The 27,600-nt window shown below is 40.9% G+C and overlaps 1 protein-coding gene across 1 annotated transcript in view; it reads left to right on the forward strand.

The window, feature by feature from the left end:
• The window catches only part of CENPF (centromere protein F), a 57,340-nt gene extending 47,326 nt beyond the window's left edge, over positions 1–10,014 (forward strand). Inside the window, exons 17-20 of the mRNA XM_045877226.3 lie at positions 886–1,048; positions 2,424–2,897; positions 3,919–4,097; positions 9,003–10,014. Coding sequence (XP_045733182.2) covers positions 886–1,048; positions 2,424–2,897; positions 3,919–4,097; positions 9,003–9,206 — 1,020 coding nt within the window. The 3' untranslated portion in view covers positions 9,207–10,014. The remainder of the gene's footprint in view (positions 1–885; positions 1,049–2,423; positions 2,898–3,918; positions 4,098–9,002) is intronic.
• The last annotated feature ends 17,586 nt before the right edge of the window (positions 10,015–27,600 follow it).

Genomic DNA, 27,600 nt, shown 5'->3' on the forward strand with positions numbered 1-27,600 from the left:
CAAAATGTATGACTATTCTCACAAGGTGGGATAAATAAAGACTGTATATAAATACTTCTGTATCTGGTTCAGGTCAGGCTTTTCCTCTAAATCATTGTCTGAGCTTTTTCTTGGAATTTGCAGATGTAGTTAAGGAATCCTGAACTTGTACTCCTGAGAAGTGTATGATGCTATCATTCTCCCACCATTCTGTTCGCTTTCTATTTGCGCAACTGTAGAATTTAAGTTTGTATTGTGAGCCATAATATTATTTGGCCTTCACTTGGTGTCACCAACACAGATGCCATCTTGGATGTTGAAATTGTGCAAAGGCACGGACTACAAATGGAAACACAATTCTATCATCAAGAAGTTTTTTTTTTTAAGATTTATTTATTTATTTGACAGAGAGAGTGAGCACACAGAGGGGAAGGGCAGAGGGAGAGGGACAGAGAATTTCCAGCAGACCCTGCGTTGAGCAGGGAGCTTAACACAGGGCTCGATCTCACGACCCGGAGATAAGGACCTGAACCAAAACCAAGAGTCAGATGCTCAACTGACTGCACCACCTAGGCACCCCTATCATCAAAAAGTTTTGACCCACCAAAAATATGCCCATGTATCTCCCACCTTAACCCCCCAGGTGTGATTCCCATTGGACAAACCCAGACATGGCAGGCTCCTTAACAGAACACTGTCTTAGGAACCAAGATTTATGCTTGCCGATAAAACCACAGTGTCTACTGGGGAGACCTAGGAAACCGGATAGAGAAGATGAATTGTTTTATTTTGAACATCATAATTCTTAAATTTATAATATATGATTCTTAATTATATCCATGATTATTTTCCCATATGCTCATAAAAAGAAATTCAAGATTTTAAATTCAAGGTTTTGTTTCATAGGCACACAGTGTAAAATACACAAATCAGTTGAAAAAGGAAAATGAGCGTGCCCAGGGGAAAATAAAATTGTTGATCAAATCCTGTAAACAGCTGGAAGAGGAAAAGGAGATGTTGCAGAAAGAGCTATCTCACCTTGAAGCTTCACAAGAGAAACAGAAGACAGGTAGGCATTAATTGGGCACATCCATGAGCCAAAACTCCTTTCCACTAGTGAAACCATACACGTATGGTGTGTAGGCACAGAAATGTTTTTAGTGCTGTGTTTTTTTGTTTTGTTTTGTCTTATTTTTTTTTTTAGTTTTAGTTTTTTTTCTTATGTTCAATTAGCCAACATCTATAGCACATCATTAGTTTTTGATGTAGTGTCCAACAATTCATTAGTTGCGTGTAATACCCAGTGCTCATCACAACTAGTGCGGTGTTCTGTTACTGCATGTCGACTTCAGCAGTTATCCATTTTCCAGTTTCTAAATTTTGTGCTCAGCTTGGGGTCATAGGATTAGTAGGATTCAGAATGAAGTCTGCAGTTTGAAATAGAATCATTGCATCTTCTGTTCTATAAAACATACAAAAAACTGGCAGCACTTTTTGCTAATGAGCTGTTCCAAGAAGGGTTTTTCATGTAGATGTCCATTTAAGCAGTCCCTATGTCAAAGGCAGATTGCCATTCTGAGCTGGCATTGGTCATTTATCAACCCCTGATTCTGGTTGTCCTTGGCCCATCCTTGTGGGTCCACTAAGTGGAAGGCTTAGGGGCTGTATGTTTGGGTGTGGAGGTAAAATAAAAAAGAAATGGCAACTGTCCTTGTCACTTTTTTCCACTTATGTCTGCGGAGTAGAATGCTCTCATTGTGTGGAAATGTGGTGGCAAGCGTAATATGAAGGGCTCTTCTGGAGCACAGCTTCAGACGGTGGGTCAGTGATCTTCCCTGCTGAGACGAGGACTTGGAGTATATTGTGGATCCAGGGAGTTTTTCCAATGGATTTGGTGCCAACCATGACAGCTACAAGTTGACCAGGACTCCCACCTTTGAAGCATCCCCCAAGCACTTGTCCATCTGATCCTCCATTGTTTAAAAATGGTTTTTAGAGCTCTTTTCGACTTGTCTTGTCACTAGCCCTCTTCTGTTTCCCAAAGCTATTCCAACAGACTTCATATTATTTACCAACTTTTATTGTTCGCTCACTTATGCTGGAAAGAATGGACAGGGGAAAATTGGGGATGTGATCGATCAATTCATCTGATCTTATATGAAGTGCAAGGAAGGATGGGTTGGCTGGAATACAAGTTTGAGATTTTGATGGATTTTATTTAAGCTATCTTAATGAAAGTCACTTAATCTACTAGAATATGTACCTTGATATGGTCCCTCCCAAACAGGAGTTGTTTGATCTATAAGAACACACATTAGATATATCTCCCCCACTTCTCTTAAGCGAAAATCAAAAAACAAATCTAAGATTATCTACTTTATGAAGTCCAGTGTTGATTACAGAAGTGTCAAGTGATGTACAATGTGTCACTTTATTTTTGACAGGTACCGTTGTGGATTCTAATGTAGAAGAATTAATGGCTGAGATAAAAGAACTGAAAGAAACTCTTGAAGAGAAAAACAAGGAGGCTGATGAATATCTGGACAAGTACTGTTCCCTGCTCATAAGCCATGAGAAGTTAGAGAAAGCCAAAGAGATGTTGGAGACACAAGTTGCTCGTCTGAGTTCACGGTCTAAACTTAATCTCCAGAATTCTCCTTTGCTAAATTCAGTTGTTCCAGAAGCCTCTCCAGCCCCTTCTGCTACTGAAAAGAAGTTGTCATCCAGCCAAAATAAAGCTTCGGGCAAAAGGCAAAGGTCCACTGGGATTCGGGAAGATGGGGGAGGCACAGCGCCTTCTACCCCAGAGACATTTTCTAAAAAGAGTAGGAAAGCAGTCAAAAGTGGTATTCACCCCACAGAGGATGCCAGAGACACTGAGTTTGAGCCAGAAGGCCTTCCAGAAGTTGTAAAGAAAGGTAGGCATAATTTAAAAGCAAAATTATTTGTGTTCTTTTGCAATTCCCTGTAAAAATCCATATATAAAAAAGACAGAAGCATTTATGTTTTAGATTATTGTGCAACGGTGCTAAGTGACCTTCAGAAACAACAGTCCACCTTTAAATTGGTAAGGTATATTTTCCTTTCTGCATGAGATAAGGACTAGGATCTAATTACTCATGTTTACAGCACAAAACGTGCCAGTAGATTTCAAAAATGACTATTCAAAACCTGTTTGGAATTTGATGTTTCTGTGCTGAAAAATCCCCAAATTGAGGACACTTTTCAAGCTTTTTCACCTTTAGTCCATGTCTCATCCAGGTAGGAGGTGAGGTGGGGGGTGGGCCCCCTTGGCTGGAGCCACTTAACACTTTTTGTTTTTTTTTAATTTAAACCCAGTGATTGATCCTTAAAGTGTGGCCCAGGGACCCGGGCCAGTCTAAGAACATGCATCTCCTGTCATGTCCACTCCCTCTCTGGAGGGAGACCAAGTGAACACACAGTGCAATCCCTCTTTTACGGGGTCGGCTGTCTCCTCCCACCTAGTCTCTGCCTGAGTAGCAGGGGATGTTACCATTTTACCTTTTCTCGTTTTAAACAAGAGCTGGCTTCCCCCCCGCCTTTTTCCATTTGATCCTCCTTTTTCTCTCCAATCCGAATTTTATGGGAAGGCTTGCTGATATGTTCATCAGATCTTAGAAAAATGAGAGTTAAGACATCTCATTAGAAGAAGAAGAAGAAGTGGGGAAAAAAAATTTCTATTTAATGTTATTTTCCCTTTTTCCATTGTGTTTTCTTGTGTGTCTGGTAAGAGAAAACCCACTAGTTTCTTGTTTGATTTGGCAACTGTGAAGTTAATCGCTTGTCCGCTGTGGCTAGCAGGAAGTGTTTCTGGAGTTCCTTTTATACTGGTGAGAACTCTAGCTGGTACATGCTGTTTCCATTATAGATTCAGTTGGCCCTAGCAATGTTGACAGCCAGCGTTTTTTTTGCCCTTAGGGTTTGCTGATATCCCAACAGGAAAGACAAGCCCGTACATCCTGCGGAGAACAACCATGCCGACTAGGACCAGCCCCCGCCTGGCTGCGCAGAAGTTAGCACCGTCCCCACTAAGTCTCAACAAAGAAAATCATGCTGAGGCCTCCCAACCAATAACTGGCGGCAGCAGATCACAGAAGGTAACCCCTAGGAACCTTGTATCTGCGGTCCCAAAGCCAGGAAATCCCGGTGTTGTCAGGCAAGGGTCTGACGCTGACTCAGGAGCTCTAAAGTCTGACCTCCGTGCAGTGTAAGGAAGCCAGTCCTGAGGACAGTAGTGAGCAGACCCGAGGATAAACATGACATTATCCTGCAGCTACAGTCTCCTCCTTGATCCAACAGGCCACTTAGAGTTTGATGGAAAGGGTTAAATGAGGAGAAATCATGGATCAGGACTCAAAGGGTTTGTAAGCACGTGTTAAGCCGTACATTGAAGGAATTGAAGAGGTCGTCTTTCTTTTGGCCACAGGCATTGCTCATTGCTTGTTTCACGCTTTTTCCTCTAATGCACTGGCCCCCCAGCTGCCAATTATTTTTTTTTCCCTATCTTTTATACTCCTTTACTTTATAAAAAGCAAATATTTCACTAGACATCTAAAGAAAGGAGCTCTGTTGACACATTTCTCTACTTTGTTGATGGCAGAGTTATGATCTCAGTGACCTCTATGCACCTTGCAAACGGCCCAGTAAATGTTGTTTAAAGCATCGAGAATATTTGCTTTGCAGATCTTTGTTCATTATGCCATAAGATATACTAGCATTATGTATGCAAAGTATATGCATTTCATTGTACTCATGGTAGATAGTATTATAGAAGAAAGAAGAAAGTAAGGTTCATAAAGATCTAACTTAATCTGCCCAGAGTTAACACTCACTGTCTCTCACTTCCACGGTCTTATTCTTCTTCCCAGTGTTTCTCAAACAGGGGGTCACAGGAACATTGTTGGAAGTTGCTGGAATAGCTCCAAGAATTCTAAAAGTTTTGTGATTTTACTTTGATTGCTTACTTGTTAGTTTGAGTAACTATGGAATGTGAGTAGCTGACCCAGCAGACAAAGCCTTGAAAGTGTAGTAAGCCCTACTTGTGTAATGTAGTAAGTGTAATAAGTGAGTCTTTAAGTGAATGGGCATGGTCCTCAGTAAGATTTTAGATACCAAAATAACAAAGACATTGGGGATTAGCTGCATCAAAGCAAGAACATATTTGTAAATGTTTGTTATGTTGATGTGTAAGAGCTATAAGCATTAAGGAATGTATACCTAGTCTTAAGTTTTTTCAAAACTTACATTATAATAAAATTTTTATTAATTCAGGGGTGAGGAAGAAGGGTCTGAGGTTCTCTTTCACTTATTAAAACGGGCCCATCCATTACTTGTATTAGAAATATTGACCATTTTGTGCAAATCCTCCCTCCCCATCCCCCTATCCGAAACCCCACTTTTCTTTCTTTCTTTTTCTCCTTCACATTTGGATCTATCTTCTGAATGCTGGTAACAACAAAACACTGGAGAGTGTGCTGGAGTAGGTCTTGACTTTCCAGTGACCCTAAGAACAGCTTCTTTTCCATAAAGCAACCAGTGTCCCTAAAGAGGGAAGCTTGCAAGCTTGACCAAGCTTTCCACCACCAGCTAAGTCCTGACCTGCTCATCAGGTTTAGGTTCTGGTGTAGGCCACGCCATTTCCTTAGATGGTGGCTGAGTGGGAGCCACTCCTCCTCGCTCCTCCATACAAGCTAATACCCATTCCTGCTTGTCTCATACTTTCTGGGATCAAATGAAATATTTGTTTGGCTCTCTTAAAACAGAAAATCTTAACACGTACATAGGACTCTGTACTTCGATCTTTTATGGTGGCTCACTTTATTGTGACTCCTTGCTTAGATATCTGTCTTCTGAGCTGCAGTATGAGGACTGCGAGGCTCCTTACTATGATTCTGGTTTCCCTGTGTCTTCTTCGTGTCTAATAACCGTGTCTGGCAGTCAGCAGCTTATTTGTTGAATGACTGGAGCTGCTAATGTTGTCCTAAAGTGATTACGATAATAGATGTTTAAAGGTATGTTAGGAAATCCTGTCGTGAAATCACCACATGGGTCATTTTTCTTCTTCTTTTATGAGGACTCGATGGAAAGGCAGTTTTCATGTGGTGTTCAGACTTCTTATCCAGGAACAGAGCTTTGCACACTAGGGGGCCTGCTTTCCACGCTGCTGTGGAGCCTGTTCAATGCCGAGTAGTCACCATGGTTTCCTGCAAATCTGTGTTCAGTGCATTGGCACCAGGCTGCAGTCAGCACCAGCGTTTATGAGTTGTGAAGCGGTTTTGTGCACTCGTGCAAATGAGCGGGGGCTGGTTCCTCTTGAGGGGAGGTCAGCGGAGACTTCATGGTTAGATGCAAACTCTTCAAAACCCAGCCTGTTGATTTTTTAATTTAATTCAGCCTTTTCTGAGTCACCTTATAAAAAAATGCTTGCCTCATCGGTTAAGCAAATTTCATCATTCAGGTTGAAAAATAGAGAGCCAAGGTATCTTTTCCGAAAGCAGTTGCTTAGAAACTCGGGATGATGAGCCCTCGCCTGAAGTGCCTGGCCGAGGTCTGAGAGAAAGATTTCCCTAGGTCATTTAGCAGGACCTTTAGTGACATCTGTCTAGTTCAAGGGGGGAGATGCAAAGTAGGTGAGGATCATTCTCTATGATGTCTCTGGGATGAGTAAGCCCAGGAGCTCCTCGTTTGCTGGGGACAAGCGAGTTGTGATTGTAGACTTGATCTGAACCTGGGGTTGGCGGTCAGGGCCAGAGGGCCTGCCACGAAATTTTAGGGGATGATGGTGATGCTGTCACCACAGTGTCAGTCAGCAGGCTAGTGGGGCCTTGTGTTTCTCACTGTGAATGAGGTTCATTTTCACTGGGCCATCCATGTGCTTGTCCTCTGGCCTCTGCGGCGGATGCAGACATAGTTTGTAAGACAGTCAGGGTAGGGGCCTGATGTGGGGCTCAATCCCAAGACCCGGGATCATGACCTAAGCCGAAGGCAGCGGCTTAACTGAGCCACGCAGGCGCCCCTACACTTATTAATAGTTGAAATACTTGGTGAATTGGACCTCATCTACTTATAGAGAAAAGTCTGAGGCCAACTGACCAACATGAGGATCAAATTCACAGTTTAAACTGATCACGGACTATAACTCCCTCAGTTCAGTGTCAGAGAAATGGGGTCTAGAGGGGGAAGCCAATGGGTGGGCTTTGGCTATTTAATTGGGATTAAGAAAGAGTTTTACTGGCTCAGATATTCTTTTCCCAATGTGAGTGATCTTTCTCTCTCTCTTAAATGGTGAACCTGAAGATCTGACTTTCCTACATCCGATGGGTTCAAGGGAAATGCCTGTCTTTTGTATCACTTTCTACTTAAAAAAAAAAAAAAAAAAAAGTACCAGTAAAACTCTGTTTTTTTCCTTTAACTTTCCACTAATGGTAATTTTCCACTAAGTCCTGATCCTTAGAGGCTGCTCCTTTTAAGTGTCCTGCATATAATCTTGAGTTAGAGGCAAGCTTTCCAGGGATTTGATCTGTTGGCCAGATTTACTATGTTTTCTATAATGAAAAGTATTTAGCTGCCTTTTAAAACCACACACTTCCTATGGAAAGAATATAAATGGGGAAATAATTTCCATTCTTTTTTTCTTGTTGCTTCAGAAGGAGGTCACTGGAGTCCGTTGCTCTCTGTCACATCGCTCCTTTCCCTGTAGGAACTGAACATGGGTCGTCCTTGTTAAGAGTGCCCTTCCTCTTTACCTTTCAAAGGTCTTCCTGCTGGAATCCTCCACTCTTGCCTTTAACTTTGGCTAAATGAAGCTTTTCTATCCTTCATCTGTCTTGCTCCTCTTTCTCTTTCCTGACCCCATATCTTCTGTCATGACTGTGTAAACCTCAAAAACTCTTGACTCTACCAGCTACCCTGCCTTCTTGACTGCTTCTTAAAGCCTCACATTTTCTTTCTTTTTTTTTTTTTTAAGATTTTATTTATTGGCTCTCAGAGAGAGAGAGCACAAGCAGGGTGAGGGGCAGAGGGAGAAGCAGGCTCCCTGCTGAGCAAGGAGCCTGAAGCGGGACTTGATCCCAGGACCTTGGGATTATGACTTGAGCTGAAGGCAGACGCTTAATCGACTGAGCCACCCAGGTGTCCCAAAGCCTCACATTTTCTGTGATCCCTCTTTCTCTTAAAAGGCAGGGCATCAGAAAGGGGATTTACTCTTTTTAGACTTTATTATTTATTCTGATATAATTCAAATTCAGTATGGAAACAAAACAAATGTAAGTAGAGGGGCGCCTGTTTGGCTCAGTCGGTTAAGCGTCTGCCTTCAGCTCAGGTTTTGATCCCAGGTCCTGAGATCGAGTCTCCGGTGGGGCTCCCTGCTCTTGGGGAGTCTGCTTCTCCCTCTGCTCCTCCCGTCCGCTCGTGCTCCCTCTCTCTCTCAAATAAATAAATAAAATCTTAAAAAAAAATGTAATTAGAACGTTTAAAATGACGGAAATGAGGAACAGGTTCTAGGTCTTTTAAATGTTGTACATAAAGCTTCCGCCCTATGAAGATAGTCTTACTCATTAGGATTACATTCATTTGAATGACAGCAGGGTTCACTTAGGCTGAATGAAAGCTGGTTTGGGTTCTCACTCAGGCATATATTGAAATTTGCCAGATAGTCAAGCCTATTCTGGGCACTAGGGATAGAACAGTAAAGAGGACATAGTCTTTGCCCTCAAAAAGCTTACCTTCTGATCTAAGAATGTCATACTAGCCTTGGGAGTGAGTCATTTTTGGCCATCAGAGGTGTCAAGGAAAGCTTGCAAGGTGACTCATCAGAGTTCATGTCCGACATCCTCCCAGCTTCTGTTAGGTGGAGCCTTTCCTCAGTGAAGAAGAAATGGTAAAGCTGTGTACAACAGCTGTGGGGGGATTTAACTTAAAATTTGGTGAACATAAGCACTTTATTTTCATGTCGTAGAAATGTGAATGTGATTTAAACCTCTAACAAAGATGCTTTGTTACAGGTGAAGGTTGCTCAACAAAGCCCAGTGGATTCAAGTGCCCTATTCCGAGAACCCACCACGAGCTCTCTCTCTGTCCGTAACCTTCCTGAGAGAAGTCCAGCTGACAGCCCCAGGGAGGGCCTGAGGGCCAAGCGAGGCCGGCTCGCCCCCAGCCCAGAAGCCGTCCCCGAGTCCAAGAGCAGCGAGAACTGTAGGGTCCAGTAGAAGTGACCTTGTGTGTCAGGACCCTGGCAGGTGGCAGGATTTGTCCAGAAGGTAGTGTGCCTGCAAAGGCTTTTCATTAGTCAGGAGCACATTATCAGTGGGAAGAAAACATTTCCTTATAAATCTAAATATATGGTACTCTTTAGCTCTCCCATGTAGAAGTATTGAAAACGTTCGAAAGCACTGATTACCAACTCATCATTGATAGTTTTCTTCCATGGCGTAAATGGCGCTGTATAAAGCTTTTTGGTAATGTTGCACTTGTAGGGCAAGCACAATCTCGCAACTTGTGTGTGTATGTGGATTTCACCCTAAGAAATCCAAAATACATCCTCTACTTCCAATGAAAAGCTCCCAGGAAAATGTGAACTTTTGCTTTATGACATTTCCTATGTGTAGAGCTAGGTAGGTATGAAATAATTTTAGATCAAGAATTTCTTTTAGTTGAATAAAATGGAGGAAAATCATGCACACGTATACCCATGTGGATGTGCTCATCCTTATCCTCCAGTGTGTTTTCTAAATGTTTGCCTATATAACCTGTACATACTTGTGTGTGGGGCTGACGGGAGTTGTGTGTGTGTTTCCATTGGGCCTGCTTTGCAGGCTCCTTGAAGATGCAGTGTATCAAGTTTTCTGTCATTGTATTGTTTCTTCCTAAGACCAATTTGTTGCAGTTCTTTTAGTGTGCATTCTCATAAATAGTGATCTTGTATTAAAATAGGGCATTTTTTTCCTAATAAAAAAAATCACTTGTTTTCTGTAAAAATGATTTCTAAATATAAATGCATTCTGAGCATTGGCACTATTTCTTGCTAATGTCAACAGTCTCTTAGAAAAGTAAAAGAGTTTTGGGGGCGCCTGGGTGGCTCAGTTGGTTAAGCGTCTGTCTGCCTTAGGCTCGGGTCATAATTTTAGGGTCCTGGGATCGAGTCCTGCATCAGGCTCCCTACTCAGCAGAGTCTTCTTCTCCCTCTGCCCCTCCCCCTGTTCATGCTCTCTCTCTTTCTCTTGATCAGATAAATAAAATCTTAAAGAGTTTTAACAAATGATACTGGTATATTTAGTGAATATATTTGGTTATATTAAAAAACGTGATTTGGAATGTGGGTCATGAAGATTATATAGGAATTATACAGGAATAATATGTCCAGCCAGTATCTGGCACATTGTGTGCACCCATTAAATTGCATCAGCAAGGATAAAAATATGTGGTATTTTCCAGCTCATTTATTGATGACAGGGTTTGAAAATATGCAGGCATTATGAGCCATATCAAACCAAAAACTTTGGAACAAGTCCTTTTGTCCTTGAATCAGGGTAAAAAACTTTTCCAGGACATGAACTAGTAAAAGATAATTTGTTCTTGGCTTTCAGTTCAGACTGATGTATAAACCTTGACAAATACTATCATTTATATTTTAAAATTGGCCTTTGTAAGGGAGCCTCTTTTGTTGAATACTGCTTCAGTAATATTAAGCTACTTAGCATTCATCTACTGAAAGTGATCTCCTGACTTTCCTCTTTCTTCAGTGTCTTGGGGTTGTGGTCCGGTGCAATACCCTTATCATAAATCATCCCAAGGCTGCCATGTGCTCAAGGGCATGGCCCGGAGTAGACATCACTGGGATCAGGCCATCAGCTTTGTTGGCTGTCTCCAGTTATTGGAAGATTCCACTCAGTAGGACTCGCTGGGTAGTTCCATGGGTCCTTGACAGCATCTTCATCTTTTCCTAGGTGGACAGTGTATCTGCTGCTCCTTGTTACAGGGAATACTTAGCATGCCTTTCATTTTTTTAATTGTTCACAGTCGTTATAAATGGGCAGCCAGCGTATTAAGTATTCTTTTCCTCGAGCTAACAGTACTCCCTATACCATGCGCCAAGCTGCATATAGGATGGAAAGTAAATATACCACAGTCCCAACTCTGAGGTACTTGATAAGCCAGTTAGGTCACAGATAAGATCCCAGCTGACAAATCATATGGAGAAACAGACCAACTCCAGAGATCCAGGAGTCAGATTCTCAATCTGTAAAATGAGGGGCTTGGTGGAGATGATTCTTTCATCTTGAATATTCTGTAGGATCTCGGTTGGCCCTTTGTTTTATTGGGAATTATCAAGACTCCAAAGGGACTGCATCTTTAATAAAAAGGGAATAAAAACCAACATTTAATTGTAGCCCGATTTCCTAAGAATCACCTCTCCACCTGCACACATATTAACCTTTGAGATCTATTTGTGGTTTTTCTCATTTGTCCCCAGTCTATTTATTTTGTTGGAACTATGAACTTTTCACAGGTTTCTTTGAACCTGGAAAGAAGTTAAGACCCACTTCTTCCCAGGGGCCCCCAACTTTAGGAGGGGTGGAGACCTGTTCTACTTCCCAACTGGTTTGAGTCGGGTGGCTGAGCACATCGGCCTTAGGTTCTCCAACTTAGTTCTTCTGAAGTCATTCAGGCTATGTCAGCATGTCACAAAAGTAACTTAAATGGGAAATAAGCTATGATCAATTCTTTTGATAAATCGGTTTAATACACCACAGTCGGAAGTTGTACTCATCAGGAGCGTATATGTTATATTTCTCATTTGTGGTTGACAAAGGGAGTATCATTGTTTCTTCAGGAGGACACTAAGTGCCTGGAATTGGTAGTTGACAACTGGTTGTGGGGCATGGTTGAGCTATGCTCTCCCTCCCATTTCTATCCTATAAGCTGATTTCCTTTGAGAGGAAGGGGCTTTATGCTGGTTCACTGACCAGAGAGAACACTCAGAATTTGGAGTGCTTCCGAAGAGCTAGCCCATTCTACTGGGAAAAGCCTGAGGACCTAAAACCAGCATCCCACCTCCAGGTGGCGCCATGTATCTGATGTCACTATTCACCTGAGCTGGGGACCAACTGCTGAAAACACCGTGTGGAACGTTACATGCATTTTACAGTGTTTTTACATGTTTGCTCAAACCTGAACACCTTTGTGAGGTAGACGTTAGGATCTCCACTTTATAGGTTGAGATTAAGAGACACAGGCAGAACTATGGACTCCTACGTCTGAGGAGATCTTGTTTATAATAACGATGAATTTCACAAAAACCTTGCAAAGTGGGGATTATCCTCATTGGATAAAAGATGAAACAGGCTCAGAGAATTGAAGTATTTCAACCTCAGTTTCATGACTGTAGAGCTCAGTCTCTTGTGTGTATTGTGCCTCTCTAGAGGCAGGCTGTTCCAGAATAATTCTGATAGCACAACTATTCAAGAGATAGAAGTAGCTTTTCCACATTTCCTAAGCAGTGGAGATGCCCTTAAGTCTAGGATGATGGCATCTGACTTTGTTACCTCATACTGCATTTTGTATATAAATATGAGACTAGCAATATATTTCAACTTGTGAAAATTGTAACTACTCGCTTCGTGCATAAGCATTATTTACTCAAAACTAAATCCTTTTAGAGAGTCTGTTTTGGAAAAATCTTGAAAAATCTAGATTTGTAAGGCTTTAAATACAAAAGTTTAGTATAATGTAAACCTTAAAAATGAGAAGCGTCAGGGGCGCCAAGTGACTTAGTCAGCTGAGCATCTGAGACTTGATTTCGGCTCAGGTCATGATCTCAGGGTTGTGGGATCGAGCCCCGGCATAGGGTTCCATGCTCAGTGTGGAGTCTGCTTGTCCCTCTTCCTCTCTGAGCTTGTGTTCTCTCTCTTTCAAATAAATAAATAAATAAAATCTTTATAAAAGGGAGAAGTGTCAGAATGCCTGGGCTCCCCATGTGACCTTGGGCAAATCACTCAACTCACCATGCCTTAGTTTCCTCTGGTAAAATCGGGAATAATAATAATAACTTTTGGAACTGTCATGATTAAATTAGTTAATATTTACATATGATTTTGCAAATAAAATGGTTATTCTGCATACAGATAATTACACATAATTTTTAAAAATATTGCAGCTTAAAATAGATAAATCTGTCTACCCAACACTACACATTAATTTCAGATTAAGTTCTGTCCTACAAGATTCTCACCATTCTCAATTTCACTAATGCTTATTATGCAAATGAGTGTAATCACTATAAGTTTGTACATATCATTCAATTACTGATCTTGCAAATTAATCATCCACTGGTTTTGGTTTTTCTTTGTTTGGCTCATTAAAAATACGCAAAGAAAACAACTACAGCAATTTAAAAAAAAAATGAGTTGTATTGCTGACGTTTATATATGAATTAGTTGTTTGGAACTCAGAATACATTTCCTTACAGGAACAACATTGCAGAATGTGCCTAAATTCAAGCTCAGATAGTCCATTTAGCTCCTAATATGTTAAAATGGTAATTACATTTGTTTCAACTATGCAGAACCTACATTCACAACATTGTTTTTTCTAAAAAATATGTATTTTAAGCATTGGGTGACCAGAAACTCATTTTTCTACCCCTCGGCCATTGTCCAGTGTGACCCACTCTCCTCTTCCCCCCAAATTTGTGGTGATCTAGTGATCCCCAGGGGAGAGTAATGGGCGCATAGATTCCTGTCCACCACATTTCTAACAGCAGCTGCTCCTGGTATGAAAGGAAAAGTGATGGCTTTTATGTTGGTTCTGATGCTGCAGGCAAGATCCATCCTGTGTGATGTTGATGTATTTATGTGAGTAAATGTAAGTGATTTGTTCTATTCATGTTGTAGAAAATCACAAGGAAACACACATATCCCCTGGTTTCATACATTTTTGTTCACTTGTAGATGGGAGTTCCAGCCCACAAAACTCTCATCAGCCTCCATCCCCTTGGTGCAAAGAATGTGGCTGATGAATAAGATGACTGTACTTTGTTATTCCTCTCTCTTCTAGGGCACCTTGAGGATGCTCAGAGGGTAAAGTTTATCTGCATAAAAATACCGTATTTGCCAAATGGAACCCTTGCCGTTTCAAATGTTTTATAGCCTTTGATATTTAATAATCCTGTGAAGTGGGTCCTATTTTACCACTCAAGAAGAGACCTAAAGAGGTTATTAAGTTTGTGGCAAAGCAAAACTGAGGCTCTGGTCTTGATCCCCAGTCCAAGGCGTGTGATATATTACCCTCTGCCCCTAAGTAGAGAGTAAAGGGATTCAGGAGGCCAAGAAGCTAGACGCCAGCTGGCCCGACAAGTTCTTTTTAGAATCCCATTCGGAAACCCAAGGCTGGAAGTTTCCCTCTTTCCTGGCTTAGGACAACGCCACACCTAGGGAGAGTGTGCTTTCTTTAACCTCATTTAACCCTTCGAGGTAGTCAGGGATTTGGCATTGGGGTTTCCAGCAAAAGTTATCCTGTTGTCATAATAGGGGATTTCTCTTCCACTTAACTTTTCCCCCCAGTGGTGCCCTTGCAAGGAGGTAGGAAAATGGCAGCTTTCCAGTTACAGACTTTTTAGCGAAACATGGGTATGTTCCTGAACTTTAAATGTGAACAGATCCTCTTGGTGTTGAAATCGAAGCTGTGTTATCTAACAGAGCATTTGCTGGGCGCATGCCCTCTCCTTCCAGCTAGACCTTGAGCAGCCCACGTGAGGGTGTTATTTGTCCAGCTGCTTGTTGGTTTAATGGCCATATTCTTGGACCTCGGCCAGCAGAGGGTCACCAGGGTGCCCTGTGCTAGCCCACAATGCTCCGTCCCTTCTGTGCTATTTATGAGCAGCCTTTATTGTATGCCCACACAGCAGGCTGGTGGTCACTTTGCTTGGAATCACAGACACGTGGGGAAGGAAAGAAGTACCTCTGCTCTGGTTTGTAAACAGGTGTATTAAGTGTGGAGACTATTTTCCTTCTGAACCAGTCACGACTCAAAGCAGACAGGTGAGTTACATCTCGGTTCTGCCCAGTTGTTTTCAGAGGTTGATTATTCAATATATGAGACAATCAGTGTCTCCCTCCGTGTGGAAACACCACATGTTCACAGACTTGCAAGTATCCTATTTTAATGGCAGAACTAATAAACGGAGGCTACCCCTCATTCCTAGAATTTAAAACAAGTATTCTTACTGAGAACACTGCAGATTCCACTTACCAAATTGTTCTAAGAGCCAGAAGCCCAAATTAGCAACCCAAATCTTGTTCCAACATGTATAACAAAATTAGATTTTTCCCCCCCTTGAGGTTGTCATAAACTCGTTTAAGAAGAGAATATGTTGGTTTGGAAGAGTCTCACACTGATTTTCCAAATGTGGCATGGGTTGTAGTCAATGAAGAGTTATTTTTTAAACCAACGTCAGCCAAGTTTTTTTTATCCCCAGACAGAAAATTTTTGTTGCTGCGGCAGAGATAGTTGATTGCTAACCCAACTGTTACTTCTACTTCCTTGCCTGGAGAACCCCACTTTTGTTCAGACATTGGGCAGCCTTCGCGGGGGAAATATGGCCCCGCCCCCAGGGGAGGAATGTAATTAACACAAGTCAATCATGGTCCCGCCATTGTCTTTCGCCAGTGACTGTTAAACTAACCACTCAGCAGTAACCAATTCTGAGGCTGGAAATAAAGCATTTCAAAACAAGATGACAGATCAGAAAGATGGGTCCTTCATAACTTCGTTAAGCCTCTGAACAAACCTTGGACTTCTTGTCATGTCAGAAAAAAAAACCATTATTCTTTAAAGCAACTCCGGTAGGAAATTCTTTTACTTCACCCACAATCAAGCGGATAGAATTGCAATGCCTGTTTTCTGATTTTTTTGGTTAGTCAACATCTACACCCTTTACACTTTCTTTAGAGTTTAGCCTGCTATTTATTACCTGAGCAGGAGATCCCTTTGAAACCCAGCCCCTTAGTGGTCTTCCTTTCACCAGGCCTGTCATGAAAAGCAATTCTGCTAAATTGGTCCAGGGCACCTGTTTGAAACCTAAGTTACATACGGAACGACGTGAAGCAACCACATAACTTCCTAATGCCTCTTGTTGCAAATCTTTAGCCATTCATTATTCTACTTCATGGTGATTTTCTAAACATCAGGTGATCTATAATAGTTATACGTCCAAAATCAAAGGAATTGTGGAGCATGCGTAACTTGTATTATAACAACATGATTTCATTATCTGGATTTTCTTTATCGCTTTGAAGATGAAGAAATTGAGGTCCCAAAGAAGAAACAGTTTTCTCTGCATCCCACACTATGTCCTAAAACCTAGATTCTAGCTACTCAGATGGTGCTTTTCAAAAATTGAGCATGTGGCCAGTCAATGTGAATAGCTATTTACACATTTTCTTTTTTCTAAAAGTGCTCATTCATGGCACTGAAAGGAATAGCAAGTTTGGATCACATTAAGAAAATTAGATCTTGCATTCTATGCAGATGGAATATTCCCTCCATTTTGCTGTGGCCTTAAAGACCAGGGGATGATACTAGAGAACCCAGTAGGGAAACTATGATTAGATTGCCAGCTGCATAGAGATGTATGTGTGTGCATATTAATGGAATAGCCGTGGGGACAGACACATGGGACATGAACACCCAGTGTTTCTGGTGGCAGGACCATGGACCTTAACTCTTCTCTTGTCAGGCTTTTCCAACAAGCCAAAGCTCACTGAAAACTCTGCCTCTTTATGGGGCGCCTGGGTGGCTCAGTCGGTTAAGCATCTGCCTTCAGCTCAGGTCATGGTCTCAGGGTCATCGAGCCCTGTGGAGCCCCACATCAGGCTTCTTGCTCGGTGGGGAGCCTGCTTATCCCTCTCCTTCTGCCTGCCGCTCCCCCACTTGTGCTTTCTCCCTCTCTCTGTCAAAGAAATAAATAAAATATTTTTAAAAAACTCTGCCTCTTTATGTACTCTAGGGCTTCTCTTTTAGTAGTTCCTCAAACATGGCTGTGTCTGCCTTTGAAACAATTGGTTTTTACATGAAAAGAAAAAATTTTCAGATACAACGTGTCAGTATTTTAAGATCTCCTCCTTTCTTCTCCCAGACTCCTACTTGAATTCAATTCCATTTTTGAAAACCAGAACCAAAGCAGAAGATCAACCTTTCCAACTTATTTCCAGGTACTTCCTTTAAATGACAGTGGATGGGAGCCCTGCCATATTATTTTAGAGACAATTAACCACTTGACAGAGAGACTGAGTTTTGGAGAGAAGTTTAATCATAAGGTTAGTTAGAGGGTCACACCAACTGAAGATCAAGTCAAAATATGGAGGAATCTCTGCAGTGGCCATTGGAAATGCAAAATATCTTTTAGTCAATATAATAATGACAGAGAATTAGGAAAACAGAAAGAAATATTGTTTATAAACCCATCCTAACTCAGAAATTATTATTTTTATCTGTAATAGAGATATTGAGAAAACATTTTTTTTTTCTTATGTAACTTCATGACATCAGCAAAGGAGAGTCATCAACCACGTAGTCATCCTACTTAGATAGTTATTTACCAGAGTTTCCTCTGGACTTTGTTTATTTTTTTTAGAATAAAATAATAAGATAAACATTTTTAAAAGGCTTCTGTTTTCTGGTATCACATACGAAGTTCCCACTCTCACTGGTTTCTAGTCTCCAAAACAACTTCTTAAATTGTTGAGGCAAATGAGCCCCGGGGCTTTTTAAGATTGGTGTGGCCTCAATGCCATCATCATCTCACGGTAACTGATGTTGTGGATGGTGATGGGTCAGGAAACGCTGAGGGAGGGGCAGTGAGGGGAGGAGGAACAGCCTGTACATGGGAAGAAGCATGGGGAGGGGGGGAGGGGTAAGGATCGCAAGGTTGGGGTCACGCCCCACAGAGAGGCAAGCCTTCGCTCCTTGCAGTTTTAGCTGGAGCCCGGAGCCTGGGAAATCCGATGTGTGGAGAACCGCTAACCCCAGGCCTGGGGAGACCTGGCCGCCGCCGCGCAGCTATCTCGGGGAAGCTATCCCTTGCCTTATTCAGGACTGCAGAGTCCTGGAGGCCCCGGGTGCTCCCTCACCAAGCTCATTTATCGTCCAGGCGTAGTCAAAAAGCCTCAACTTATTTCAAGAAGCCAGTAGAGAACTAAAAGTGGATTCCAACTCCAACCCTGACTTAATGAACAGTTGTAGCTTCTGCCACCACATTTTGGAGTAGCGATGCCTCCAGGATTGACCCGGGCTGGTTTGCCTCGCCCCTCACCCCCCGCCCTACTTAATCTTTTAAAAGAAGTTCCTCTGTTACCCTCTTCAGTCCGTCTTTATTCTGTTCAATCTCCCCTAGGCTAGGAGACAATTAGCAGGAAAGTCGCAAGATGTAGATAATTCCCAAATGACAGAGACAGCTAATCTTTGTCACCTTAAAACAAAATGTATTATTTCCCTCTCTTACCTTCAATGGTTTGCCCCCTCGTGTTCCTTCTTCCCTCCATTGCATCGCTCCTCCGCTGTTTTTCTGGGCAGAATTCCTCGCAATCACCTTGGATTCCACCCTTTTGCCCTCCCTTCCTTCTTCACTGGATACCTTGTTTATATGTTTAAAGAGATATTTTGTGTAAAAGCTTGTGTCAGTGACGGCTGTCCCCTATATTCATTCTTCTTCATGCCTTTCTTCTTTTTTATTAGAGAGCTCCAGTTTTTGGCTGGGCGCATTACTGCCATTATTAAAAATATTTTTACATTTCAGTCTCCAAAACGCAACAGGTATCACTGCTTAAATCACTCATTTTCTGTTCCTTGTACATTGCTTTACATTTGTTACTGCTTATCTTTTTCATGTCCACTCTCTCCAAAGAGAACTTACCAGAAAATTCTTTGTAAACTTGATAAACCTCGCAGTGTCCTGCATGGTTGATCAACTTACAGCTGAATGATTAATTTGAAAAAACAAAACAAAATAAAAAACCCCCAAACACCAAATCTACAATTGCTCAGAGTCAGAATACAGATTTTTATTTTTCCCATCAGAGAATCAAGAATGTAATTGTGATCTTTTGGATTTTTATTAAAAGAAGAAGTCTCCAGAGTTAAATGAATTTTTTTATCTTTTATTTTTTTAAATATTTTATTTATTTATTTATTTGACAGAGAGAGACACAGCGAGAGAGGGAACACAAGCAGGGGGAGTGGGAGTGGGAGAAGCAGGCTTCCCGCTGAGCAGGGAGCTCTATGCAGGACTCAATCCCAGGACCCTGGGATCATGACCTGAGTTGAAGGCAGACGCTTAATGACTGAGCCACCCAGGCACCCCATGAATTTTATATTTAAGGCTGCCGTAGCCACGATTACCTCTCAAAACATTTTGTTTCACTATATTTCAGACCAAACATTCACTCCAACCAAATTAGATGATTAGTGGTATCCTAATTCATCCATTACTATTCCTGCATCCAAATTACTTTTCATCATTCTTTGGAGTCCTTCCTGATCCCTAGTTCTACCAAATCCTCCAAGCCAGGGAAAGCGCCCTCTTTTTTGTGGCCATGAACCTGGGTATCACCTCCTTCGGGGATTGACTGAGTGGCCTCAATCACAACAGTGTAACCTATGCTCTACTTTTATGTATAATCTTATTTCCTCATCAGAATTCTATGACTCCTTGGGGACAGTAGAGTAAGTAGAGTATCCTGTACCATTTTATATTCCCAGTTCAAACACAGGGTCCAGCCTATAAATACTTATTGATGATGATTGCCTAGATGACCATTGCCTTCTCTCTTTTTTAAATCAGGACACAGAAGGATGAGAAATTGACAGAGATGTACCGAGTTCTCAGCCTTAGCCTGGTGGCATTAAAAATCATCTTCTTTGTTTTGTTTTTGATAAAGTTAGACCAAAGTCTTCTCAATAAGCAATCAGATCTTCGCCAATAGCTGTTTCAACTGATGACTGGGTGAACATCTTATGCCAAATTCCCATGTGATTAATCTTTGTCGCAGAATCCACAGAGCTATTTCCATTATCCAAGAGAATGGTACATAGATGGGTGCTTTGCTCCCACTAGTTTGCTAACTATTTATTTCCAGTACGGCTGATCTTTCTTTGAGAGAAATCAAAGCATATGGCTCAAGGATCTAATCACAGAAAGGTTAAGAAATTGAAGCCCAGGAGATTTGTATGAACTTCTTTTCTCTTTTAATAAGATTACCTTATATGACTCTGCAAAGTACAGTAGAACTGAATGTATCCATTCCTCATAAATTTGAAATTTGTGAAAATGTCTTATATCCTTTAGATTGCCATCTGCTTGCATCATCAAAGAACAGGTTTCCCGAATGAACTTTAAAAGCTATATAAGCTCTCAGGAGGATAGTTAATCTATTTAAATGTTAAAGTTTATTTCTTAACATTCTTTTTTTTTTCTTACAAAAAATGTCCTCCCTTTCATCAATGGTACTTTTTAGAAGTATCATTTATAGAGCGATTTTCTCTCTGCTCCAAACCCACCTTCTAGATTCACTTTGTGATGCTGCAGCTGGTACTCTGGGGACCGTATTTCTGCTTTGCCATATGGCTCCCTGACAGGCCTTCCCAGGAATGGGTGTGGGTGTAGGGGGTGCTGGAGAGTTAGAGGAGGAGGGGAACTTGCTTCCTCTCAGCACCACCCTTAGCCTTCCTTCTTGAGTTCGACAGCGCTGGTTTACTTTGGTAGCAGCATCTGGATTCACTTTACAATTTCCCAACACTCCTCAGCCTCAGTGTGCTCCCTCACAACCAGCACCAGCGAGGCCCTTCTTTCCCCTTTTAATAATTTTCACCTCTTCCCTTTTTTCCTTAGGCCTAAGGAATGGTAACTGTTTATTGCAGTTGCCACCTCTGTGAATCCTTTGTGTCCTTTTTTTTTCCTCCTTCAGTTCTGCAACACCTAGTTAACAATTCTTTACTAAATTCCCTCAGTCCAAAGATCTGCTGTGATTTCTGTCTCCTGATTGGACCCTGGCTGACACAGATCATGTAGGTTGTCTTAGGTGTTTGGAGGTAAGACAAATACTTTAAGTAAATTCTTTCCTCCATATTTTTTCATCTTTTAAAATTTCCACCAAAGGGGTCTGAATTAGTGACATGTTCTGGAGCCAGATTTTCCCCTCTAGAATAATTATCAATCTTGATGCTAACACTTTAAGGCTTAAAAACTTTTTTACAAATCCCTATTTTCAACAAGTGTGAGTTGATATTGTTCTATGTTGTCCTGTCCTCCTACACACCAGAAAGAGGGGTGACTTGGGACTGGAGTATCCAAGTCACCCCAATCTTGTGACACATTCCAAATCACAGGAGGGAGCAACACAGGACACTATATGAATCATCAGCCCCAGGAAGCTGATGATCCTGGACCTTTCTTGCTCCTACTAGGGGGAGGAGAAGCCCCAGTGGGAACAACAGAATTGATTTAAATATTCTTTTCAACATTGCTCAGCATGAGTGCTAATGGTTTTTAGGGACAGGTGCTTTGGCTTCAAGTTGGCTATTCTGAGGTCAGAGGAAAATTTCTCCCTTGAGAACTGTGCTCAGAGGTGGTGCTTGTTGCCATCACTCATTGAATATTTACTTCTGATTTTCTATCAAATTTTTTTGGTCATTATGGAACAGAGCAGAATTTTTAATTTTACTACAGTCTAATTTAACAATTTTTTATTTCATGGATCATGCTTTTGGTGTTGTATCAAAAACTTATCTCCAGCCTAAAAAAGCTGATGTGAGTGGTGTTTGGCTGGCTTGGTGGGAAGAGCATGCAACTCTTGATCTTGGGGTTGTGAGTTCAAACCCCACCTTGGGAGTAGAGATTACTTAAAAATAAAATCTTACCAAAAAAAAACCCCCAAAAACTCATCACCAAACCTAAAGACATGTAGATTTTTCCCCTATGCTTTCTTCTAGAAGTTTTATAGTATTATGTTTTATCCTTACGTCTATGATCTATTTTGAATTAATTTTTGAGAAAGGTTTGGGGTTTTTTTTTGCATATGAACATGCAATTATTCTAGCACCATTTGTTGCAAAGACTATCCTTTCTCTATTGAGTTACCTTTGCTCCTTTTTCAAATATTTGCTGACTGTATTTGTGTGGATCTATTTCTGAGTTCTTTATTCTGATCCAGGTCACTCATTTTTCAGATACTGTTTATTAAGCACCTTCTAGAGAGGGCATTCTCTTTAGGCACAAAGAGGAAGACAAAGTCACTGCTCTTGGGTAGCTCTCAGTTCACAGTAGAGCTTGGTAAATGACACAATGGAAGTACACACAGAGTACTAAGAGATCCTGGCATACAAATACATAAAGCATCCAAGCATCTCTTCCACCTCTATTACAACTGTTTCCACCCAGGTCTAAGACACTGTCATATTTTACCTGGATTTGTAAAGTCCCCTCCTAACTAGGTTGTCTGATTCTGTGCTTGCCTTTCTTTTATTATTTATTTATTTATTTGAGAGAGAGAGAAAGCACATAGGGGGGTAGGGGCAGAGGGAGAGGGAGAGAGAGAAACTCAAGCAGACTCTGTGCTGAGCGTGGATCCTGATGTAGGTCTCGATCTCACAACCCTGAGATCACTACCTGAGCCGAAACCAAGATTCAGGTGCTTAACAAGCTGAGCCATCCAGGCACCCCTTGCCTTCCCTTTAAAAGAAAGTTGGAATTCTGTCATTCCTCTGCTCAAAATCTCCAGTGGACTCTCTTCTACCTTAGAGTAAAAGTCAAAGTCCTCACATCACCTTCATGAGCTGGATGCCAAGTGCTCTTGACCTCATCTCCTATTCTCACCTCATCATTCTGTTCTGTTCTCTCTGGCCTCCTCACTGTTCTACAGAGGTGCCAGGCACTCTGGTTTCAGGGCTTTGCATCTGCTTTGCTCCCTGCTCGGAATAATCTTGCCAGATAGTTGCACTTCCTCCTCTTCCCAATTCCTTCAGAACTTGATACAATCTATACCATCAGGGCTCATTACCTGCTTGTATTTTACTTCTTGTTCTTTGTCATCCTCATCTTCTTCATCTTCTCCTTCTTCCTCCTCCTCCTACTTCTTTTTAAACTGTCTCTCCCAAGTAAATTCCATGAGATTATGGAATGTTGTTTCTCCTCTTCTTTCCTCCTTCTCTTCTTTCCCCACCTATAGTGCCCAGAATAATGCTTGGAGTATGGTATGAACTTGTCAAATATTTACGGAATGAAGGAATGAAACCATGGAAAAAAATGGGGACACTTTGGGGGTAATCCTGGTAAGCCATTAGCTTCTCAAGGAAAGAGGAACTTAGAAGCCATCATTGATTCCCAGGGCCTGGGCATGAAATACATGTTTAATAAACAGATTAAAAACCAATATACTCGAATAGCTACTTTGTAGTTGAGAACACAGAGGCACAAAACTTGAAATAATTTCTTAAGATGAAGCATCCCAGGAGAGGCACACGTGACCTTTGAGACTGTAGGGATGTGAATATTTTCATTTTACCATTGTAAAACTGTAATCTTTAAAGCAAGATGGACTGATTGGGTCAAGGGGATTAATTAGAAGTCAGGAGGAGGTTTCCTGGGTTAGAATATTTCTTAGTAGGATTTTGAAGGAAGGGACCCTCAATTAAAAGGCACAGAAAAGAGTTCTTCTCCCTCCCAAATCCCATATCTTGGCTGAGCTGTCTGCTAATGCAGGAGCATGCACTTGAGGGTCCTGACAGCAGCCTTGACAAGTGGCTGTGGTGACTTTTGCTTGCTAGCCGGCCCAGGCCATGTAGGGTAGGGGTAGGGGCTGAAAGGACTTACCATCCCAGCAAGGCCCTCTTTCATTTACATCAGAAGGAAAATGCTGGAGGATTAGGAACATCTGAGGTACCTAAGTTGAGGAAGCAATTTTCTCTGACAGGGGCTCTTTTCAGGGAGCACAAGAGATTACCTCGACAAATCTATCCTTCTCAGACTCCTTCTCGAGGGTGTCTCTTGGACTCCAGCCAGAGATCCCTATCCCAGCACAGCTCTTCCTGAACAAAGTGGAAAGGGATGAGATGTAGCTGACTCTGCACTCCTTGCTCTCTAGTACAGGGGTGTGTCCTGGGGGTGGGGACTGTCTGCATCCATACCTCACCCTAGGTTCAAGAGCAAGTTGCTGTTGAACTGCTATAATAATGTCGCCCAGGCCCTTGATGCTTGTGCAGTTAAATGGGTGTGGTCATGTCCAATCTCTCCATCAGATGGCATTTATAGCTTTTCCTTGTTTGTATTAACTGTTTTGCTGATAACTTCTACCATGAGAGAATAAATAATACTGACTTGTTTTTCAAGATTTATATAACTGATTCCATATGCTTTGACAGTTCTATCACATTTTTAGACAGTTATATAAGATTTTTTTTTTTTTCTCATGGGATGTCAGGATAGTAACTTGGAAAGTTGAGGGCTGTCTTGTGAGGAATGTAAAAGGTTAGGAAGTCAAACAACCAACTTCAAGTCTTCTTACCAAAACTGGTCTAGGAAGAAATGAGAGAGATTCTTTATTGCGATGCCCTACATAGAAAAAAGGCTGCTTATTTTATCCATTTATTTTTGGTGTGCAACTGCTGTTAAAACATTTTTTGATTTGTTTGTTTATTGTCTATCAGTAAACCACCAATATGTTTTAAATATGTTCTGAGTGTTCTCTTTAAATTTTCCATGCTTATCACTATTCAGTGTACTTGATTGAAAATTTGATTTTGGAATTTCAGGAATTTGATGAACTGGATTCAGCATTCAATAAAGTACAACTAAGAAAGAATAGAATGTTTTTAAAATTAATGTTTTGCTTTGTAATTTTATACTTTTATATGTGTTACAAGAGAAAAAACTCTTCTCCTTAGGAGAAACATCATGACACCAAATCTCCTCATCCAGTATTTGTACTCTTACAACCTCTTCAATAAGTCAACTGCTCTTTAAAAGTTCCATGACTTTCAGTGGTATGTGATTGTTTATTCTGATCTCTATTTTCTTTCTTTTCTTTTTTATTTCCTTCCTCTACAAATCTGAGCTAAGTTTCTTCTTTTCCTAGTTCCTTGTGGTATCATGTTGTTTATTTGAACTTTTTTCTTAATACATGCATTTATAACAAATTTCACTTGAACACCTGTTTTTGCTGCAAAACCCATAGGTTTTAGAATATTGTATTTTCTTTCTTTCTTGTTTTGAGACATATTTTGATCTGCCATTTGATTTCTTATTGGCTCATTGCTTGTGCAGTATTGTATTGTTTAATATTTACATATTAAGTATTTAAAATATACATTGTAGATTTTCCAGCTTTGTTTTACAGTTGATCTTTAGTTTTGCACCCTTGTGATCAGAAAATATACTTGGTATGGCTTCAGTCTTCTTAAATTTGTAGTATTTGTTATGTCTCTTTTTATGTGATTTAACCAGGGGATTCTTCTGAGTATACTTGAAAAAATGTGTACTCTATTTTTCTTGGATGGAATGTGTTATACATATCTTTTAGAACCGTGTATCCTGAAGTATGCTTCAGGTAAAAACTGTTCTTGTTGGAAAAAAGTAACTTTAACTGAGGGTACTCTTTTAACACAAAGCATATCAGAGGGGAAGTGGGGGAAGGGGGGTGAAATAGGTGAAAGTGATTAAGAGTACACTTATCATGATGAGCACTAAATAATATATAGAATTGTAGAATCACTATATATTGTATACCTGAAACTAACATAACACTGTAGGTTAACTATGCTGGAATTAAAATGAAAAACTTAAAAAGAGTGCAAGAAAGAACAATGAAAAACAAGAGTTTTGGAAGTGGAAAGAAGAGACTTAATTTTCACTCAGCTGGGTGTGACTGGCAACATCGGATTTGTCTTTGCATATGGATACATTTTCTTGTACTCACAATGAGAAAAAAATAAGGCTGGAACTCTTTTTATTCCCTCTGAGCTTTCTTCTCTTTCTTTCCCTCCTCCATTTGGCTGAAGGAGTAAAGATGAATGCAAATGGTTATTAAATAATCACTTGTTACAAATAACTGATTAGGATTTGGACTATGTCAACAGTTGGTGCTTGCCAGTCTCTTGGCAAAGCTCTGATCATGTTAGGTTTTGGGTAATCAATTTATTCTAACACAAACCATACTGGATGATTGAGATTTTATGCCTTTTTGTTCCCTTTTGTTTAAAGGAAATAGCCTTCTGAACCAAATGCTTATTATTCTGAAATGCAGCCAGATTCTGGCCACCACAGGAGTCCAGTGTTAAGATGGAGCTCCTAGTACTTTAGATATTTTCTTGGCTTACGTCTAAGAAACACTTAGGAACTTGGACAGAAAAATTATGTTTCTGATTTCGTATCTTATCTGCTGATTATTCGAGTTTCATTAGGCAAGTGACAATAACCTTTTAATCTATGTAACCTTTTCTGTAATAAAACCTTCTTCTTCTTGCTTTGTTTTGCCTAAATTTTAGTGAAACAAAGAGTACCCAAAATTTTAGTATTCAAATCCTGTAATAAACAGCCACCACAGGGTGGGTGGAGGCCCACAGAAGGATGCAGAGAGGGGTTTCTGGGAAGACATCATGCAAATTTACTAGCAGTCGTGCAGAGGATTGAAAGGCAATTAAGCTGAGAGGTGGAACATAGATGCTGGTTGGAATGGAGCTATAACAAAACCATATTCTAGGGGCTATCTAAGGATAATGTCAACAAGCCAAATATTTTGAGATAGAAGAAAGACAGGCACTTCAGCACCTGTGGATGAGATGGAGAGGCAGCTAAGATTTGAGCACAGGTGGCAAATTCAGATGCCTTGTGAGGAGTAGGCAGGTGGCCTACATGCAGGAATGCTATTATTAACATTTAACAGCTGATACGGTACAACCCTTACCCATCGGGACAGACACTGGCCATGGAGGTGGAGCAGGTCCAATAGCAGGGTTCCTTGTGACACCTGGCATTTCTCCTTTATTTCTTGGATCCTGGAGAGAATCTGAAGGACCTTTGGAGGGGAGATGGGTCTGGGACAGCTAGAGAGGCAGGGAAACATTTGGAAGGCACAGAATAGTACTGAGTTTTTTTTAACATATAATGTATTATTTGTTTCAGAGGTACAGGTCTGTGATTCAACAGTCTTACACAATTCACAGCGCTCACCATAGCACATCAAACCATGAGAGACTATGGACTCTGAGAAACAAACTGAGGTTTCTAGAGGGGAGGGAGGTGGGGGGATGGGTTAGCCTGGTGATGGGTATTAAGGAGGGCACTTACTCCATGGAGTGCTGGGTGTTATACACAAACAATGAATCATGGATCACTACATCAAAAACTAATGATGTAATGTATGGTGATTAACATAACATAATAAAAAAACTATGTATATATATATATATATAGGTTTCTGCAAATACTTTAATATGTAATCATCTGTATCTATATTAAGTTACATGAGTTTATACATATCTACCTCTAATATATTGCCACATGAATATTAAAAAAAAAAAGAATAGTACTGAGTTACCAAACAATATAAAGTATTT

The sequence above is a fragment of the Mirounga angustirostris genome, unplaced genomic scaffold (assembly GCF_029215605.1).
Source record: "Mirounga angustirostris isolate CCGP_5_RB_7025 unplaced genomic scaffold, mMirAng1.0.hap1 SCAF_6, whole genome shotgun sequence".
Classification (NCBI taxonomy): Eukaryota; Metazoa; Chordata; class Mammalia; order Carnivora; family Phocidae; genus Mirounga; species Mirounga angustirostris.